The sequence below is a fragment of the Oncorhynchus keta genome, chromosome 31 (genome assembly GCF_023373465.1).
Source record: "Oncorhynchus keta strain PuntledgeMale-10-30-2019 chromosome 31, Oket_V2, whole genome shotgun sequence".
NCBI classification, from domain to species: Eukaryota; Metazoa; Chordata; class Actinopteri; order Salmoniformes; family Salmonidae; genus Oncorhynchus; species Oncorhynchus keta.
The window spans coordinates 12662975-12681319 of record NC_068451.1 but is presented as its reverse complement, the minus strand read 5'-3'; the positions used below and the strand labels follow the sequence as shown (position 1 = coordinate 12681319).

Genomic DNA, 18345 nt, shown 5'->3' with positions numbered 1-18345 from the left:
ACAGGGAGAGGGGGATGGGGTTTGCTGTACCCAAAGAGCGCAACGTCATGACACCCCCCTCTGAAAAAAAGTACAAAATAAAATGCTTAAATGTTTCCTTACAACTTCCTTACAATCCCGTTACACTGGAAGGTGCTGGAGAAGCCCCCAGGTATAGAGGAGATGACAGCACACCTGCACAATCAAACATACTGATAAGTTACTGCAGCAAAGGTGTCTATGACACTGTTTTCACCCTGTCATATGTGAATTACACACATTAGCACTAACCAATTTAAGACTTTACCGACTGTAGCAAATTTAGTCAGTTAGAACGCTTATTGGTTCCAGGTATAACTCTTTTAGGTTCAGTGTAGAACCCTCTGTGTAAAGGGCTTTACACTTTTGTTCCCCTGGGATTGTTGTTGCCAATGTTGTAGTTCAGAGTCTCCGATGCGGATCGCAGCTCAATTCAGTCTGTTGGGAACACTGTCCACTGTGTTAGTGATGATGATGGAGAACACTTTGTAGGTCTTCAGGAGGTCCAGTCTCCACCAGGGGTTATAGTTGGCTTTGGTGTAGGTGCAGGAACCATCGCCATGAGAACCATTTCGGTTCCCATCGATGGCATTGTTAGCAAACCCAACACACATACCATGATGACTGGGTGGCCTTTCCTGTCATCACCACATTCATTCCTGTTCAGAAATATCTGTGCAACACTGTATGGTAACGGTAACACTTTATATGAAGGGGGTATACATAATGCATTCATAACACCTTCATGAAACCGTTCATGACCCTTTCGTCAATGTTGCAGTTTCATTCATAACAACTTTCATAACACATTTATTCAACATCAAGAACCTTGAAAATATAGACATTTTCATTACAAGTTATTTTAGTAGAAAAATCTATTGGGAGTGAGCTGGATGGTTGTTGATATTAGTCCTGCACACCACAATGCCTCTGAGCTAAAGCCAATGCCACAAGCTAAAGCCAGGGCATTAGCTTGTGGAGCTAATGCAAGTTCTCATGTCTTGGTCAAGGTTACTCAACACATTACAATAACATCAATTGCTCTGGTGCTTTCCAGATCTGAGATCAAATAGCATTTGAAATCTTTCAGGGTTTGCACTTTTGGGACTATTCCAATGGTTCCACTGTGCCAGGCAAGCTCAATCATTTGACATGTACTATTTACACCCAGGTCTGACTGCAACCCCTAAAGCAGGGGTGTTAAACCCAATTCCTGGAGGGCAGAGTGTCTGTGGGTTTTGGGGCTTTCCTTTATTAATCAATTAAAATAATTGATTAGTTAGAAACTCCACTCACCTGGTTGTCTAGGTGTTTAACAAAGTAATAACAGAAATCATTTGACACATGTTCCAGGAGTTGATTTTGACACACTTGCCTTGCTGTCATTATGGCCTTGAGCAAGGCATATAAACCCCTTCACTGCTACCTGGGCAATGCTCTGAGGCTTACCCGGTGCTCCCAAAATATTCCGGGAATAGTGTGTCAGGGGGTTGGGTACTGTTACAGTAGAAATATTAATTTCCGTGAACTGATGAATAAAGAGATATTCGAGGGGTCTTTTATTCAGAAAATGTCTTACGAATTATGTTGAATAAATGTGTTATGACTGTTGTTATGAAGGACACTGCATCACTTATAAAGCTGTTATGACTGGTTTCATGAAGGTGTTTTGTATAGATAACCGCGAAATAATGGAAACACTTGAGTAAATTAGGGATACACCCAATCACCCTAAATAACCCATTATATACTCTTACAATCCTGTGTTATTTATTCTGAGGAAATGTTCACATGGTATATGTAAAAGTAATAATTGATGATATCTCTCTTTCCACTTATATTTATATATAATGTAGATCATACATTCTACTGTAGTAGGTACTCAGTTATAGATTTTCTGATATGTTTTCTTGATCATGTGACATGTGTAATTATAATTGTAATAGAAACCAGGTGTGTGTGCCGACAATTTTGTTTTCACCTTTTATTTATGCACTTTCTTGCATTATGATTTTTTGGACACCGTAGTGTTCTAATAAACATCTTAATTTTGCTTTCAAGCCTCAGTTTTGGATTTATTCATTTTTTCGACCGTGTGTGGGCCTCCATCTCCTCCAAGACACCTCCAGGTGTCGCCCATATTCCCCGTTATTCCCCTGTGTAATTCATACCTGTGTTTTCTGTCTGTCTGTTGTCAGTTCGTCTTGTTTGTTCAAGCCTACCAGTGGTTTGTCTCAGCGCCTGGGTTTCCCCACAAGTCGCTCTTTTTCTTGTCTCTGATCCTGAGCCGTCCTGCCGTCTGGTACCTTGGCTTCTGCTCTGGATTATCGCCCCCTGTCTGCTTTGACCTGTCGTTTGCTTGCCCCAGTGGTTATAATAAACATTGTTACTTCACACAGTGTGCATTTGGGTCTTACCTTGATTCCTGTTAATAGAGGCAACAACAGACTAGTCGAGTGGATCATTTATTTTCTCAGCTGCACCACTCAGTGGTGACTTTTGAATGCATGCATCTGTATACCAATCCCGAGTGGCGCACTGGATTTGGCCGGTGTAGGCCATCATTGTAAATAAGAACTTGTTCTTAACTGACTTGTCTAGTTAAATAAAGGTAAAAAATGTTTTTTAAATATATATATATATTAATATTGACAAATCTTAATTTTTAACACAGTCAGTGTTAATATTCAGTGGTGCAAAGTACTTAAGTAAAATACTTTAATGTACTACTTAAGTAGTTTTTTGGGGTATCTGTACTTTACTATTTTACTTTTACTTTTACTCCACTGCATTCATAAAGAAAATAATCCAATACGGATCTCAGCACCATTCAGTCTGCTGCAATAAGAAAGATTCTTTCTGTTGGTGACGGTGATGGAGAACACTTTGTAGGTATTAAGCAGGTCCAATCGCCACCAGGGGTTAAGGTCACCAGAAGTTTGAGTGCAGGACGTTTACTTTAACTCCACTACATTCCTAAAGAAAATAATGTACTTTTTACTCCATACATTTCTCCACACCCAAAAGTACTTATGTTTTGAACACTTAGCAGGACAGGAAAATTGTCAAATTCACACACTTATCAAGAGAACATCCCTGGTCATCTCTACTGCCTCTGATCTGGCAGAATCACTGAACACAAATACTTCATTTGTAAAGATCTCAGAGTGTTGGAGTGTGCCCCTGGCTATCTGTAAAAAAAGAACACACAAAAAAATGGTGCTGTCTGGTTTCCTTAATATAAGGAATTTGAAATGATTTACACATTTAATTTTACTTTTGGTACTTAAGTATATTTAAAATGAAATACTTTTAGACTTTTACTCAATTATTTTACTTGATGACTTTCACTTTTACTTGAGTAATTTTCTATTAAGGCATATTTTACTTTTAATTAATCAAGTGCTGTATGAATGTTGGGTAGTTTTTCCACCACTGTTAAAATGTTGATGTGGTTCTGTAAACTAAGCTGCATCTTACACAGGTATTTATACACCAGTAATCACGTTATTCATCTCGATGTTTATTGTCATCTACATGTAAAATGTGCCACACGTTGTGTAATCAGCCTAGATAAGGTTCAAGAAATGCAACTTTCCTTACATCTGTGGGCCTGGTGCAATTGCAATCCACAATGTGACATAACCAAGTGCGCGTGTGTATGTGTGCGTGAGCTTGTGCATGTGCAGCAACAACTTGGTTTTGAGAATTCTTAAAGACATTGCTATAAACTATGGTTGTACCTTTTGTAGCGCCTACTTTCCATAATTGTATGCACAGAGTATCATGGGTATTGCATTGTATGAGATGTGCACATTCTAGATAAATGGTTGAATTGATTCCCATCTCCCATCTTATCATTATTTAATTGTTATAGCTACTGACGTGGTTATGAAACCCACGTGAATAGACATAACACAGGCCATAATATTCCTATCAAAATATATTTGATCATTGCTTTCTCGATGACATTAAGAAATGACTCTGAACCGTAGGTGTTGTGTTACCCTTTATCTTCTCCAAATACATTAACATACAATACAGTACAATGTTAGGAGCCGTTACAGTATGTACAGTTACAATAAAACGGATCTAAATGAATGTACTCAATATACCTATATTTACCATGTGAAAGTAAAAAGCTAAACTGTTAAATGAATTTCAACATGGCTTTTCCTTACAGAGAGAATGCTACCTACATATAAGTTATCTAAGCATATTAAGCCCACAAAACAGTGTGTCCTGCGCTTCACGTTCAGTTTTAGGAATAAATGCTCTGGATCTGTCAGTCCAGTGGTGACCCATAGACCTCCACCTCACACAGGGTCAGGTACTCCTTCCTTCCTGGAATGACCACGTTGATGTATCGACCCTCCATTCCGTTACACTGGAAGGTGCTGGATAAGCCCGCTGGAATAGAGGAGATCACAGCACACCTGCAGGATGAAGCAGAAACTGATTTAGTACAGCAGTAACAAACAGTAAGTGACACATCTTACACAGCGCCTTGTGGACGTACAGTGAGCCATTCAATGATATTGACAACTGTGCACATTACTTGATGTAGTAAATCTAAAAGTCAGTGTGCACAGAGTAACGTGAAACAGCCCGAGGTTATATCGTTAGTATGGACTGATAGTCACATAGTTCACCTGGGATTAACCTCTCGCGAACAGACTACGTAACATAAGGTATTGTGATGTCTGTCATAAGAGTCCAGGATACGACAACTAACGACCAATGGTATTTCTGGTGCTTTGGTTTTCTGTCACTGTTTATTTGGACGTATCAGGATTGGGTTAAGGTGGTGGGGGGATTTCAAGCGATGATTTCAAAACATTATTTCAAGCTAAAAGTTTTCGGAAGTGGGGAGGCTAGGTTGAGGCTTTCCGATTAGGGGGGTGGAGCCTTTTCTAGTCTCACCAGAATATATTTCCATAAATCTCCTCTTAATAAAACCTAATTGAGCATCTAACAGAATTACGCAAGATTTTAGTTCTGGGTTTCCGAGATTTACCTGGGATTGTTGTTGCCATTGTTGTCGTCCAAGGAGTCTCCAATACGGATCTCAGCACCATTCAGTCTGCTGGAATAAGAAAGATTCTTTCTGTTGGTGATGGTGATGGAGAACACTTTGTAGGTATTAAACAGGTCCAATCGCCACCAGGGGTTAAGGTCACCAGAAGTGTGAGTGCAGGAGCCATGTTCCATAGCATTGTCACGGTTCCCATCAATGGCATTGTAAGCAAACCCAAACCCATGCAATGACGACTGGGTGGCTTTTCCCCGTAGAGCCACATTCTTTCCTGGATAGCGCAGGGCAAAATAGTTGTAGGGATTTCAGCATGTCTATAGGTGCCACTAGGCAAATGTTACCAAAGTTTTCTATATTTCCAAGTAGATGTTAAACTAATGCTCTGAATATTGATTACTGGTAATTATAATAATAACCTATAAGAGTGATAGTCTTACTTATCCTTACCAGTTGGGGCGAGGTACCCATAAACCTCCACTTCACAGAGTACTAGAGTGCTTGTCTTTGGTAGAACCACAGCCACATAACGTCCTTCAATACCTTTGTTCCAACTCAGTGAGAGATCTACCTGCTGGAATGGAGGTAATCACCCCAGCTCTAGAAGAAAGTGAAAGAGAATGAGTGAGAGTGAGTTTTATCTACAATTGCAATAATATTTTAATTTAAAAAAATGAAAGTATTTGTGATCTTACAGTGTGTTGTGAATGCCATTATCCTGTAAGGATTTCCCAATGCGAATTTCTGCACCGTTGATATTTGTGTGGCAGCAGTCCCCTCTGTTGGTGATGGTGACGGAGGTGACTATGTAGGTATCAAGCAGGTCCACTCTCCACCAGGGGTTAGTCTGACTGTCAGTGTGAGTGCAAGACCCATGATAAAAATGTGAATCGCGGTTCCCGTCAATGGCATTAGAGGCATGACTCCAACCGTTATATGGGTTATCGACAAGGTCTGACTGTGTAGCTTTTCCCCACAAGGCAAGATTTTCTGCAGGAGGATAAAATTGTTTGACTGCAGGGGAGCATTTTAAATGGTGCATAGGAGACAGAATAATGTGTGGTTATAATTTTATAAATGACAACAAGACCTGCCAATCTAAAGGGCATCATATATCTAGAGATAACAACAAAAGGAAGTGTTTACTTGGAACAATGTCACCAGATGGTGTTACTAGAAGAGCCAGCAAGAGAAAGAACATGGCCTGTCTCATCCTCCTGGAGTGGAAACAGAACAAGCCAATGTACTGATATTGTGGCAAGATATACAGAGGTTCAGGCACATTGCAGATTCAGACAACGAACTTTCACAGTCTCACGTCAAAATTAGACGTTCATCCATGTTTCTCAAACATCACATTTTTAAGTTGTTGCAAACATAACATTTTGAAGTGTTTAAGGCTAGATTTAGGCATTAACTCTGAATTTTTAAGGTTAGGGTAAAGTTTAGGCATTAGCTCCAAAATCTTAAGGTTAGTCATTAACTCAGAATGGTTCAAGTAAGGGTTAAGGTTTGGGATAGGCTTCACACATAAAGCTCAAAAACAGCTTTCACTCACTGGATTTCAACTTGTAACCTTTGGCTAATTAGAGGCAGATGCTTATGCCTATCTGCCATCTCTATCCACCTTTCCCTAGCACAACTGAACGCTAATTGAAGGTCACAGCGCTCACTGCTGCTCCTAGTGGTCGGTGTCCACATTATCTCCCAATGTCCTTAGACATGGATGAACGTTGTCTGAATCTGCAATGTGCCTGTACTTCATTCAAAGACTCAATCATGGACACTCTTACTGACAGTTGTGGCTGCTTTGTGTGATGAATTATTGTCTCTACCTTCTTGCCCTTTGTGCTGTTTTCTGTGCCCAATAATGTTTGTACCATGTTTTGTGCTACTACCATGTTGTAATGCTGCCATGTTGTGTTGCTACCATGTTGTTGTCGTGTTGTGTTCCTACCATGCTGTGTTATCATGTTTTTCTGCCATGCTATGGTGTTGTCTTAGGTCTGTCTTTATGTACTGTTGTCGCTCTTGTCATGATGTGTATTTTGTCGTATATTGTTATTTTATGTATTTATTTTTAATCCCAGCCCCTGTCCCCACAGGGGGCCTTTTGGTAGGCTGTCATTGTAAATAAGAATTTGCTCTTAATTGACTTGCCTAGTTAAATAAAGGTTAAATAAAATACAATAAATAAAACTTTGAATACTGACTTGTATCACGGGTGACCTGGCTGGATTCAGTGGTACAACATTGCTCAGCAGCCTGTTCTCTTAGAGTAGACGTAGCACCGTCATTTAAATATGTGACCCTTCAACTAACCCTAACATTAACCCTTTAACCTAACTCCAAAACTTAACCCTAACCTTAACTCTAACTCCTAACCTAGCTAACGTTAGCCAGCTAGCTAACGTTAGCAACCTAGCTAGAATTCATAACATATAAGGTAAGAAAATTTGTAACATATAGTGCATTTTGAAATTTGTAACTACGTTTTGAAATTCGTAACATGTAGTACAGCTTGCAAAGTCATAATATATATTACCTTTTGCACATTTCTAACATATCGTAAGTTTGGCAAATTCGTAACAAATCATTTGAATTGTAATTCGTAACATATCATACGAAATGGTTCATGGACATCCACAAGTTAAAACAAACCAAGTGAACTAAATGGAAGGTCTCAAATGTACGTACAGAATGATATGAAATGTTCCGAGAGCAGGTTGGGCTCAAACACATGGCTCACATTGCAGTAGCATATAAACAGACCCATATTACACCAGCATAAGCATACATTTGTTCTCTGATGCCATTTATATTCTTTACAAAGAAGTGCTCCCTGTTTTATATTTTTGTAGGTATGTATAGTAAAACAAAAGAGCAAATAGACTTTCCTCACAGATACAGTTGAAGTCGGAAGTTTACATGCATTTAGGTTGGAGTCATTAAAACTCGTTTTTCAACCACTCTACAAATTTCTTGTTAACAAACTGTAGTTTTGGCAAGTCGGATAGGACATCTACTTTATGCATGACAAGTCATTTTTCCCCAAAAAATTTTCCAGACAGATTATTTCACTTATAATTCACTGTATCACAATCCCAGTGGGTCAGAAGTTTACATACACTAAGTTGACTGTGCCTTTAAACTTAAAATGATGTCATGGCTTTAGAAGCTTCTGATGGGCTAATTGACATAATTTGAGTCAATTGGAGGTGTACCTGTGGATGTATTTCAAGGCCTACCTTCAAACTCCGTGCCTCTTTGCTTGACATCATGAGAAAATTAAAAGAACTCAGTCAAGACCTCAGGAAAAATTTGTAGAGCTTCACAACTGCGCATTCTGTCTCCTAGAGATGAATGTACTTTGGTGCGAAAAGTGTGAATCAATGACAAAACAACATCAAAGGACCTTCTGAAGATGCTGGAGGAAACAGGTACAAAAGCATCTATATCCACAGTTAAACAAGTCCAATATCGACATAACCTGAAAGGCCGCTCAGCAAAATGAAGAAGCCACTGCTCCAGAACCGCCATAAAAAAAAGCCAGATTACGGTTTGCAACTGCACATGGGAACAAAGATTGTACTTTTTGGAGAAATGTCCTCTGGTCTGATGAAACAAAAATATAACTGTTTGGCCATAATGACCATCATTATGTTTGGAGGAAAAAGGGGGCTGCTTGCAAGCCGAAGAACACCATCCCAACCGTGAAGCATGGGGTTGGCAGCATCATGTTGTGGGGTGCTTTGCTGCAGGAGGGACTGGTGCACTTTACAAAATAGATGGCATCATGAGGAAGGAAAATTACGTGAATATATTGAAGCAACATCTCAAGACATCAGTCAGGAAGTTAAAGCTTGGTCGCAAATGGGTCTTCCAAATGGACAATGACCCCAAGCATACTTCCAAAGTTGTGGCAAAATGGCTTAAGGACAACAAGGTCAAGGTATTGGAGTGGCCATCACATAGCCCTGACCTCAATCCTATACACCATTTGTGGGCAGAACTAAAAAAGCATGTGCGAGTAAGGAGGCCTACAAACCTGACTCAGTTACACCAGCTCTGTCAGGAGGAATGGGCCAACATTCACCCAACTTATTGTGGGAAGCTTGTGGAAGGCTACCCAAAACGTTTGACCCAAGTTAAACAATTTGAAGGCAATGCTAGCAACTAATTGCGTGTATGTAAACTTTTGACCCACTGGGAATGTGATGAAAGAAATAAAAGCTGAAATAAATAATTCTCATTACTATTATTCTGAAATTTCACATTCTTAAAATAAAGTGGTGATCCTAACTGACCTAAGACAGGGAATGTTTACTAGGATGAAATGTCAGGAATTGGGAAAAACTGAGTTTAAATGCATTTCGCTAAGGTAACTCCCGACTTCAACTAAGTTGTTTAGTTGAATATATTTTTTTTGTGGTATTGTATACATGTCAGGTTTGATGAAATCTACAATACCATTCACTGCTGAATCTTTACACTGTTATTATGCTTTAACTGTTATGTAAATCAAGGGTTGATATAAGGTTGTAGTAAGACAGACAATAGAATATAAAGCAATTCCAATTAGTATTAGATTGTCATATCCTCTTACCTTCACACTCAAAATAATGAAGTCACTGTTGATGTTGTGATTTTGATGTAGGTGAAAGTTATGTAGACTAAGCTGAGTCTGACAGAGTTATTTATACACCAGTCAACAAGTTAATGACCTTGTGATCTTTGTTTTCTACATGTAAATTTGTAGCACGTGCTATTATCAGAATAGATAAGGCTGAGTAATCTTGGAGATAAGCAGCTAAAACGTGATTCCAATTTATGGAGCTATGCAGTATAATTGAATGATCAGGATATAGTGATATGGAAGGGAATAACAGGAAACATGTACACGTGTTAAATATGTAACAGAGTAGTTGTTAACATTACTACACATAGAAACTCAAGAGCATGTACAGGAACCAGGCAACATACTGCATGTGTACTTATTCCACATCAGATATTTTACTGCAGTTGATGACTAAATTAATTTAGATTTGTGGTAGGTGTGTCGTGGAAATTTCCTCTATTTACCAAATCATGGGAGGAAACCACACACACGTCAGAGTTAGTTATAAAAGTCAATCTTTAATTATATGAGCTCTTATCACAATCCTGTGACTCTCAGATAAATTCAGTGTCTCCCCAGTGAATTCTCTGAGAGCCCCCTTAAAATGCAACTTAGTTCCTTTAATAGCAAAGACACCCATAGTCAGACAGCATAGACATAATTCATCGTTCAGCTTTGTCTCCTTTCCCAAACCCCAGAACCATAAACCAATCCTCCAAATCAACAGGCATATATCAAATCGTCATTTAGATACAACCACTCTAAATACAAACTCCTGGACAAACTCACGGATAGGAGGTTAGGCTATAGGTTAAGATAGAAACAACAATAAGAGGGAGCATAGAATGATTCCAGACACTGCAAACCCTCCTTTCCCCACTGGGAAAGTTAGGGAGTATAAGATATGTTAACACTTTGACCTCTCCCCTCTCATGTGGCCCATGCAACTTAGTTTTGACATAGAACAGATAACTGCAACCTCACCACAGAATTACACAAAAATACCATTCTGATGGGAAGTAACTTACACACATTTGATGAATATTAAACATCTTACAAATGTTACCAACATATTCTGATAATTCCACGACAGGTGTCAATTATTCAATTAGTTCAATGTTTCCTTACATCTACGGTCCTGGTGCAATTGCAATCCACACTCTTATACATCACCAAGTGTGTGTGTATATGTGCGTGCATGTGTGAGTACGTGTGCGTGTGCTTGCGCATGTGATTTAACTAAATTACTTGGTTTTGAGAATTAAAAAGACAATAGCCCGTAATATTCCTATGAAAATATCTTACAGAAAGAATGTTACCTACAATATAAAACATCTAAGTATGTTGAGCCCAGAAAATTGTATCCTGTGCTTCAGACTAAGATATGGGAATAAATGCTCTGGATGTGTCAGTCCAGTGGTGACCCTCCACCTCACACAGGGTCAGGTGTTCACTTCTTCCTGGAATGACCACGCTGATGTATCGACCCTCCATCACGTTACACTGGGAGCTGGGATAGAGGAGAGAACAGCACACCTGCAGGATGACACAGAAACGGATTTAGAACAGCAGCAACAGTAAGTGACATGTTTTTATAAACATACAGTGAACCATTGAATAATGTATAAAATGGTACACATTTCTTGTTGTAGTAAATCTAAAAGTCTGTTTGTACAGAGTAGCGTAAAACAGTCGATCTGAGGTTATATCATTATTTTGGACTCAAAGTCCGATAGTTCACCTGGGATTGTTGTTGTCATTGTTGTCATCCAGGGTACCTATGATGTGGATCTCAGCTCCATTGAGTCTGCTGTAATAATTAATGTTCTTTCTGATGGTCATGTGGAACACGTTGTAGTTATTAAACAGGTCCAGTCGCCACCAGGGGTTTAAGGTCATGGCAGGATCCATGTGCCAAATCACTGTCAAAGGTTTCCATGAATGGTGTTTTGAGCATTAAAAAAATTCCCACATTGAGGACTTGGTGGCTTTCCTCATAAAGCCACGTTCTTTCGACACAAAATAGTACAAAAAGAGTTGTGAGAAACAACCTAATTGTGGTTACACATTTTAATGAGTCGGTTGATGATTGCTCTGAATTAGTTAACCTTTATTATTCCTTAGTCCAACAATACTAAAATGGAATTTTAAGGGATGGGGCTTATCCTTACCAGTTGGGTCGAGATACCCATAAACCTCCACTTCAGAGTTTTAGAAGACTGTTCAATGATTCCCAACCAAATTTCCTGAGCTTGAGCTTGAGAAATTTGGGCAAATACAATGAATATACAGTATGTTGCCTTAAGAGGTTGGTAGAATCTTATTCAAAATGATTCACAACTGTAATGAGTGCCAAAGGTGTTCCCACCAAGTGTTAACTCTGGGGTGTGAAGACACACACAATAAACGCATCTTCATTTTGAAAGCGTTCTATAATTTTTCTTTCACATTGAAAATGGGGAGCAGGCTGTGTAGATCGGTAGGGGGAAAAAATCTAATTTAATCTCTTTTTAGATATAATTTAATGCAGCAAAATGTGAAGGCTGCAAGGGGTGTGTAGACTTTCACTAGCAGCTGTATACACCAGTCAGATACCAGTTCAAAGAGAGTGAGACGTTTACTGCTTTGTTTTTTCACGCAAAACATGCATGGTATTTTTCAGAACAGATAAGGTGCAATAACGTTCTAGATAAATAACTGAAACGTGATTCCAGTTTATGGAGTTATACAGTACGTGATCAAATGTGTGGGATGATGTGTGATACAACAACAGGAAGCATTTGCAGATTAACAAGGGAGGACTGAGGGCAAAGGACAGGCACAGCAACAAGGAAACTGTTATACTTACTGTACTTACATTACATGCTTTCTTATACTATTTCACATATTTAAATGTAACCATTACAGATTAGTTCGTTTCCTAGTACACTTTGAAATTGTATGAAATAGTGTGGTTTTAAACTTGTTTTAATTGTTAACTTAACTATTATTCAAGGTGAACTAGTGTTGATGTTGATTTATCACAGATCACAATCCTGCAATAAATAGGGGAAAGGAATTTGTCTGTTTCTGTGTTGTATTCTCAAATGAACATGACCTTTTATTTGAGTCATATGCCTCTCCAATTAGCTTTATTTGATTGTCACTATTTTTTCAGGATATCAGCTATGTGAACTCATTTTGAGGCTGCAACGCCAATGCAGACATAGGCCTACAGCAGAGTTTTCCAACTCCAGTCCTTGAGTACCTACCCCCAATGGCACATATTTTTGTTGTAGCCCTGTATAAACATAACTGATTAAGGGCCTTATGTAGGCCCTAACAGTTGGTGGGCACCGTTTGTCACCGTTATAGTGCAATTAATGTATTGTTTAGAGCTGTGTAGTGGCTTGCTGGCATGCATCCTACTTGTTTTTTTTTTGCCCCACCAAGACTTACATGCTAAAATTGCCACTGGTCCTCGCTTGCGAAAGTCACTACTGAGTTCCAAACTGCCTCTGGAAACAATGTCAGCACAAGAACTGTTGGTCGGAAGCTTCATGAAATGGGTTTCCATGGCCGAGCAGCCACACACAAGCCTAAGATCACCATGCGCAATGCCAAGCGATGGCTGGAGTGGTGTATAGCTTGCCGCCATTGGACTCTGGAGTGATGAATCACATTTCGCCATCTGGCAGTCCGAGGGACAAATTTGGTTTTGGTGGATGCCAAGAGAACCTAACTGCCTGAATGCGTAGTTCCAACTGTAAAGTTTGGTGGAGGAGTAATGATCTAACTGCATTTCATCTGTCCCTCTCCTCGCCCCTAACTGGGCTCGAACCAGGGACCCTCTGCACACATCGACAACAGTCACCCTAAGCATCGTTACCTATCGGTCCACAAAAGCCGCTGCCCTTGCAGGGCAAGTGAAACAACTACTTCAAGGTCTCAGAGCAAATTACGTCACCGATTAAAACGCTATTAGCCTGCACCCCACTAACTAGCTAGCCATTTCACCCCCCTTTTGACCTCCTATTTTTCCGCAGCAACCAGTGATCTGGATCAACAGCATCAATGTAACAGTGTTCCATCTGTGAACAGTGTGCCCCATAGTGGCGGTGGGGTTATGGTATGTGGAGGCATAAGCTATGGACAACAAACACAATTGCATTTTATTGATGGCAATTTAAATGCACAGAGATGCCGTGACGAGATCTTGATGCCCATTGTTGTGCTATTAGTCTATCGCCATCACCTCATGTCTCAGTATCATAATGCACGGCCCCATGTCGAAAGGATCTGTGCACAATTCCTGGAATCTTGCCTGAATACTCAGACATGTCACCCATTGAGCATGTTTGGGATGCTCTGGGTCGTCGTGTACCACAACGTGTTTCACTTTCCACCAATATCCAGTAACCTCACACAGCCTTTAAAGAGGAGTGGGACAACATTCCACAGTCCACAATCAATGGCCTGATCAACTCGAAAGATATGTGCATGAAGCAAATGGTGGTCAACTAGATACTGACTGGTTTTCTGATCCACGCCCCTAACTTTTTTAAAGGTATCTGAGACTGGGTATCTGTGACTAGAATAACATATGCATATCTGTTATCCCAGTCATGCGACATTCATAGATTAAGGCCAAATGAATGTATTTAAATTGACTGATTTCCTTACATTAAGTCAAATCTCAGTCAAATCTATGAAATTTTGCATTAGGCCTAATTCTAAAGTAGCTAAACAGTAGTAAGTATTTGAAAAGTTCCTAAAATGCTAAAGTTGTTAGGGTTAAGGTTAGGAGTTAGGTTAAAGGGTTAAGGTTATGGTTAGCTAAAAGGGTTAAGGTTAGGGTTAGAAACCTTAATTGGTCTACACTGTCAAGTTCTTGCCTGGTTTAGATCTTATCTGTTGGAAAAATATCAGTTCTTCTCTGAACATGGTAAAGTCCCAAAATTGCCTATCCTGGAAGCCTGTGTTTCAGACGTAAGGAAGTGGATGGCGGCATTTTTTTAAACTTGAAAACTCAGACTAAACAGAGATGCTAATTCTAGGTCCAAAGAAACAAAGAGATCTGCTGTTGGATCTGACGATTAATCTTGATGGTTGTACAGTCCTCTAAAAAAAAAAAAAAAACTGTGAAGGACCTCTGAGTTACTCTGGACCACGATCTCTCTTTTGACAAACATATCAAGAATATTTCAAGGGCAGCTTTTTTCCATCTTTGTAACATTGCAAAATTCTTAAACTTGTCCAAAAATTATGCAGAAAAGATAATCCATGCTTTTGTCACGTCTAGATTAGACTACTGCAATGCTCTACTCTCTGGCTACCCAGATAAAGGACTAAATAAACTTTAGTTAGTGCTAAACACGGCTGCTAGAATCGTGACTAGAACCAAAACATTTGATCATAATACTCCAGTGCTAGCTACTGGCTTCCTGTTGAGGCTAGGGCTGATTTCAAGGTTTTACTGCTAATCTACAAAGCATTACATGAACTTGCTACTACCTATCTCTGCAATTTGGTCCTTCCATACATACCTACATGTACACTACTGTCACAAGACACAGGCCTCCTTACTGACCCTAGAATTTCTAAGCAAACAGCTGGAGGCAGGGCTTTCTCCTATAGAGCTCAATTTTTATGGAATGGTCTGCCTATCCATGTGAGAGACGCAGATTTGGTCTCAACCTTTTAGTCTTACCGGAAGACTGCTCTCTTCAGTAGGTCCTATGATGGAGTGTTTTCTGGCCCAGGGATGCGAAGGTGAACCGCACGGCACTGGAGTGACGAATCAGCCTTGCTGTCTCTGCCTGGCCGGCTACCCTCTCTCCACTGGGATTCTCTGCCTCTGACCCTATTATGGGGGCTGAGTCACTGGATTACTAGTGCTCTCCCATGCCATCCCTAGGACGTCACATCGTGCCAGGCTTTTTTCGCTATACTTGACTTGAGTAGGTTGAGTCACTGACATAATCTTCCTGTCCGGTTTTGCGCTCCCTTGGGCTCGGGCGGTGGGGAAGATCTTTGTGGGCTATACTCAGCCTTGTCTGAGGGTAAAAGTTGGTAGTCTGTTGATATCCCTCTAGTAGTGTGGACGCTGTGCTTTGGCAAAGTGGGTGGGGTTATATCCTGCCTGGTTGCCCTGTCCCGGGGTACCGCCGGACAAGGCCACAGTGTCCCCGGCCCCCCAGTCTCAGTCTCCAGGATCTATGCTGCAATAGTTTATGTTCCGGGGGAAAACAGTCTGTCCTATCTGGTGTAATTCTCCTGTTTTATCTGGTGCTCCCTCTAATTCTACCATCTCTCTCTCCCTCTCCCCTCCTGCAGGACCTGAGCCCTAGGACCATGCCTCAGGACTACCTGGCCTGAGGACTCCTGGCTGCCCTTACGAAAAAAGATTGCAATCAGAGTGCAGTATAACTGCAGTATGCTGCAAATACTGCGTCAAACATAACACCGTCAACAGCAGTTTACAATGTACTGCAGTTTAACTGCAGTTATTCTGCAATTACTGCGTCCAAAATACCACAGTCGACTGCAGTTACTGCACGTTTCAAAACGGCAAACTTTTTTTGTAAGGGTATCCTCGTCCCCAGTCCACCTGGTCATGCTGCCTATCCAGTTTCTGTTGTATTGCTTGTCTTTATTCAGTAGCGTGCTGTGGTTCTGGGGCCTGGGCCTTCAGTGAAGTCCTACACAGTCCCACCCGAATTAATCCACCTCTTATTACCACCATTATGATGCCATGGCTCTAGACACTATACATTTAGACAGAAACGCAGTATAAACAGGCGTTGCGTCACCTTTAAATTGACATTTCTATTCAGAGAATTGCAGGGGAAGAGTACAATACCTTTTCATTGTGCAGCTTCGTTGCCCTACGCGCTTGTTCGTTGAGCTGTAGATCCACTCGGGTGTCCCCAAAAGTTTTCAAAAACACCATTGCTTGTAAGTGCCCAGCCGTACTTTGGTGTCTTGTTGCTGCCTTGGTTAGACAAGTCAGGTTTGCAAAGCCAGTGTGGCTCCAAACACTAAATCGATCACTTGCAAATAATAGGCATTCCCAGCAGTACAGTTTGCAGTGCTTCTCGGAGCCTTTGAGTCATTCATAGTTGAAAGTGGCGAACGAACCCCTTTCCCGCCTGTGACAGGCTTTGTAGCGTCGGCATCTACCTCTCCTGACAATGTCGAACTTTTCTTGAAGCGTTTGTCTTGAGAATGGCGTTATAATTATATCCTCGACCAAATCGATATCTTCTCCTTCCGCCATTGTGGGTTGAAAAAACATCTTAGTAGTACGCGAATTAATTCGTTGATCAATTTCAGTTTCCTAGTTCTGAGACCTGCCCATATAGGACCTGCCTCTCAATATTGGTAATCCAATCAAAAGACGTGCACGCACTACGCCTGCTAGCTGGCTCCTGTGTAACACTGGAGCCAGCCAGCAGGCGTATAATAGCCAACTCTAAAGCTGATTTGGTTGACACTAAATTTGAATTTCCATTCACTATTAACTACAAGCACCCGTACTGTTGATTCTGAAGGCCTGAGGGCAGATTTTAGACCCTTGGCAACACATGATGGCTGAATATGATTGGATAAAAGATCTAACATAAAGACCAGCCCTCCAAATCTCAACCTGGGGCTGGAAGCAATGCAACCAAGAAGAACGCTATGAAATGAAGAGTGTAACTCTTACTCTGGGGAATAATTTAATACATATTTGTGGGAAAATATTGTAATGACCTGACTAGATCATAAATGAACAATTGTCCAGACAGAGGCTTGAGTTTGCGAATTGACGGTTTATTAAACCAACTTTACACAGGCTACTGTTTGGGCCGTAGCACACGCCAAATAGCTGACAGATAACCCACAAGCCAAAAGTGACCTTCTCTTGTGAAGCCCAGACGTAAGAGAGAGAGTACAAAGGCTGAACCTGGTCTTAACTTCCAATGCTCCACCCCCCTGCCCAACCCCCCTCCACGCCACTCCGCCAACCACCAGGATGCCCGGCATCAGAACATTCCAGGCATTCCCGTGATTGGCAGATAGCAGGTTGATTGACATGTCGGACCCCGCGAACACCGGGTACTGGTCAGTACAACACAACCACCTCCTAGCCTAACACATAACACACAGCTGTCTGTGCGGGTCGCTACAATATATTTAAAAAATATATATATTCTGATGATGTTTAGGCCAGCAGAGAAGGCCTTGCTGGCCCTGACGGCCCACCACTGTGGCTATTGAACCCTGACCTAAAAAAAAATGTTTTATTGTATTATTATTATTTATTGCAGAAACACCAGTATACATACAAGAAGAATACAAACAGACAATGATAACATATGCTATGGGGTACAACAAAATACAGATTACACAAAGACCTTAAAAAAATGCACCCATATTGACTGTTTTAACAGCTTTCTTATTATAAAAATGTAGAATGGTCTTAATGTACTGCTCGAGTTCTTTATAGAAAACACGGAAGAGTGTTTTTTAATAGTGAATTTACATTTCTGAATATTACATTTAGCTATTAGCACTATTACATGTATGAGGTACATTTTTTTTCCTTCATACTTTTTATAGTTAAGGAAACTGAGCAGCACATTCTCCCATAAAAAAACAAAAGTCATCAAGAATATTAACAATTATAAAACTACGAATATCTTTCCATAATTTC

General features: G+C 40.4%; 2 protein-coding genes across 2 annotated transcripts; both read right to left on the bottom strand.

Moving 5' to 3' along the window:
• Positions 1–4042: 4042 nt before the first annotated feature.
• On the bottom strand, positions 4043–7254 carry LOC118364128 (fucolectin-2-like). The gene is given in 6 exon segments (XM_035745357.2): positions 4043–4454; positions 5036–5324; positions 5501–5610; positions 5612–5650; positions 5746–6040; positions 6197–7254. Coding segments are annotated over 6 exon segments (951 nt in total). The 5' UTR covers positions 6264–7254; the 3' UTR covers positions 4043–4303.
• Positions 7255–10087: 2833 nt separating this feature from the next.
• On the bottom strand, positions 10088–13648 carry LOC127914231 (fucolectin-1-like). Its single transcript, XM_052489083.1, has 2 exons — positions 11410–13648; positions 10088–11229 (listed from the first exon to the last, which is right to left on the bottom strand). Exons 1-2 carry the CDS (start codon positions 11577–11579, stop codon positions 11046–11048), a joined length of 354 nt encoding a protein of 117 aa, XP_052345043.1. The 5' UTR covers positions 11580–13648; the 3' UTR covers positions 10088–11045.
• Between the last annotated feature and the right edge of the window lie 4697 nt (positions 13649–18345).